This window comes from Plasmodium vivax, chromosome 3 (genome assembly GCF_000002415.2).
Source record: "Plasmodium vivax chromosome 3, whole genome shotgun sequence".
Classification (NCBI taxonomy): Eukaryota; Apicomplexa; class Aconoidasida; order Haemosporida; family Plasmodiidae; genus Plasmodium; species Plasmodium vivax.
This window is the reverse complement of record NC_009908.2, coordinates 906,979-910,102: the sequence shown is the minus strand read 5'-3', so window position 1 is coordinate 910,102 and position 3,124 is coordinate 906,979. Positions and strand designations below refer to the sequence as shown.

Here is a 3,124-nt window from a genome sequence, read left to right as displayed (position 1 = left end):
TGAAGAATTTTATTTATACAGGATATTTCATAAAATGAAATAATATACACATTTCTGATAATGAACACATTAAAAATTATTGAAGCAATCAGGGTTATATTACATGTTCATTTACCATAATCAATTTTTATCATTCCATTTACTTTAATGTCTTATTTTTCATGATGAATAATGATCAATTTTATAAAAGACATATGTTTAAATTTTCACACATTTTGCTTTTTATTTAGAAATGGTTAGGACTGCGCTCATCAGAATTATTTTCGGAAAAATTTTATGATCAACTGAATTATGATATTGATAATTTGAATGATTATAATAAAGAATGTGATAAACTGAATGAACCTTACAATACGCCGGGAGTTAAAAAAATTTGTAAACAGGTTCTAAAATTTTTAAAAACTAAAGCTTTTAGATTGGATCATGAAGATTCTGTACGAGATGACTGCGTACTTTTGAACTATTGGATATATGAAAAATTATATAAGTATTATAGTCCCACTGATAGTACTAAGGTTCCCCATGCATTTGGTTCACTTCTACCTAAGTGGTATGAACTTGTTCAAGATGAATCAAATGAATCTTATTATAAAAAATGTAAACCTTCTACTACTATCGTCACTGAAGATAACTGGCAAGAAAGAAAGGAATTGTATGAATACTGTGTTGATTACAAAACAGTCCGTGGATATGCTGATTATTTCGATAAATGCAAGGAATATTATCCTTACTTTCAGAAAAAAGCTGAATTATATAAAAAATTCGAAAAGGTTTGTTCTCCTAAGACAAAGGATTGCCCAGATTTTTATGATAGATGTAAGGAATATGATCCAAATAAAATTTTGGAAAATCTTAAATGCCATAATGAAATGAAGGGAAAAAGAGTTTCCGATGCACTACCTAAACTACTACCAGATGTAGAAGAAGAAGCCACTGAAGTAGATAATACATATGGTGCTCCCAAGCCAACAGGTGAAGTGCCTTCTCAATTTGCTGCCACTTTACGGGGTAGAATTCCCAACACTCCAATAAAATATGGTGATTTACTTCTGGGAATAGTTGTCACTTCTATCACTTCAGGAGCTTTATATAGAGTAAATAAAAACTTCACAAACGCATGTCAATCTCTTAAATGTGTTATTAACATGCATTAATTAGTCACAAATAACGAATTCCTGTGTTACATATATTTTATTTTGTTCTTTTATGTACAAGTTCAAAACATACCGAAGGCGTTTACGCAACGGTTTTGGATGGAACGGTACTCCTATAGGTCACCTAAACGAAGGAGGCAATGGACTGCTTGCTCAAGTGTTAGATGCACATAATCCCCTTTCTGGGGATGGAGCAGAACATTTCATAGGATACACTCCAGTGTAACGTCCTTAATTGAAAATGCTTATCGCTCCAATTGAGTTATGCTGAATGGTATTGAAGCGGAATTTTTTCGAGTTATCCAAGCAGCAGTAATGATACATATGAAAAATAAGAGAATCGCTAAAATATTACCATGGGTTAACGACGATTTTACGAAAAGGCTTACATAAAAAATGGTGCATTATAAAAAATAAAGTTAAACCTAAATTTTGTGGAATATAAAGAAAAACAAAAAAATAAACAAACACGCAGTTATTAATTACTTTTAATACATTATTTATACGTGGGAAAATTCGATCTTCAATGTTTATAACAGTTGAGTGTATTTCTAATTTTCCCCTTAAGTCGTTCATAATAAATCATTTTGCAGTCCACGGTATTGCATAAGTTACTCCACATAGTTATTGCAATTAGCAAATAGAATTAAGCAACATCATTGAAAAGTGCGCTCTCATAAAACGTAACAATAATGTAAATGCGCAAAATGTGCTTATCATTATATCTACATTTTAAAGGCAAATTGGATGTTTTTACTTTCATTAATTATAAGTTCTACATATTTATATAAATAAAATTGTAAAGTGTAATTTTTTTTTTTTTTTTGTGTACACAATTTATGATTCTTAAATAAATATTAAACAGATTTAAAATTTTTTTGAATTTCCATAAAACATGTATATACGGTATATTTTTTAGTTCTATTTGCAATGTTGAGTTCATATTGTACCTGCAAAATTTACAGCACTTAAAAGTTTGCAGTGTTGATGTTTTCTTGTTTTTTTTTTTTTGATTTATTGATGCATCCTTTTTTTTATCCATTTTTTCTCATTTTTTAAATAACATTCTCAACATTTTTTCCTATTTAATAGTGTTATATGGAATCTTCACGCATGCTATAATTTTTATTGAAATAAGTGATCTCCAAAAAATAACATGTTAACTTTTTTAATTTTTTTACGTTAACAACGTAGCTGATACAATTATACATGTTTAATATTAGATTACTAAAAGGGGTTGAAATTTCCCATAAAATGAAACTTACAGATACAAATAGGTAACCGATAGGGGACCCTCAATGGGGTTAACAGTATTCCTCAAAAAGATAAATATCTTAATAAACATTAAACTTTCCAATTTAAAACCTCCCCAGATGCATGACTTTAACGATTTTGCTTTCTTTGCTATCACAATTATTAATTTAATTTCCCTTTCTACAGAATAAATTACGTCCATTTAATTATTTTTTTAAACGTGTATGCTCATAAAAACATTGAGTGTAGAAAAATTGTAGAGAATTTTTGTAGTGCTAAAAATTAAAGTAAAAATTTGCAGAAAAGAAAAAAATAAGGACGTTATAAAAGAATACATTTTTTATATTATTTCTTAGTGTAGATAAATTCTTAATAAACCAAATAAATATGTACATTTCTGCTTGTACGCATGAATCAAAATAATTAATTATTCAATTTTATATCTAAAATTTGTTTATATATACTTTTATTTTAATATCAAATATGTCAATATATAGCATTTGTGATCGGCAAATAATTTTACACATGTGCCGCACGTAGTAATTCACCTTAACTCTTGCAAAAGGAACATGGGGGAATATTAGGTCATTATGTTCTCAACATTTTGCAGTCAATTTGTGTTAGAAAGAAAATAAAGATTAAAAAATTTTTATTGTGTAAAAAATGCTAAAATATGACTCTGTTAATTTTTATAACTATTTTATTTTTGCACAAAA

The 3,124-nt window shown here is 28.0% G+C and overlaps 1 protein-coding gene across 1 annotated transcript, besides 7 other annotated features; it reads left to right on the top strand.

Moving 5' to 3' along the window:
• Positions 1-60: 60 nt before the first annotated feature.
• PVX_096000 (variable surface protein Vir4, putative) lies at positions 61-1,380 on the top strand (the record flags this gene model as incomplete). Its single annotated transcript, XM_001612708.1, has 3 exons — positions 61-93; positions 231-1,094; positions 1,216-1,380. 3 exons carry the CDS (start codon positions 61-63, stop codon positions 1,378-1,380), a joined length of 1,062 nt encoding a protein of 353 aa, XP_001612758.1.
• Positions 357-388: a microsatellite.
• Positions 551-582: a microsatellite.
• Positions 729-749: a microsatellite.
• Positions 1,381-1,754: 374 nt separating the features above from the next.
• Positions 1,755-1,778: a microsatellite.
• Positions 1,779-2,588: 810 nt separating this feature from the next.
• Positions 2,589-2,622: a microsatellite.
• A 51-nt stretch (positions 2,623-2,673) lies between these two features.
• Positions 2,674-2,700: a microsatellite.
• A 194-nt stretch (positions 2,701-2,894) lies between these two features.
• Positions 2,895-3,010: a microsatellite.
• Positions 3,011-3,124: the final 114 nt, after the last annotated feature.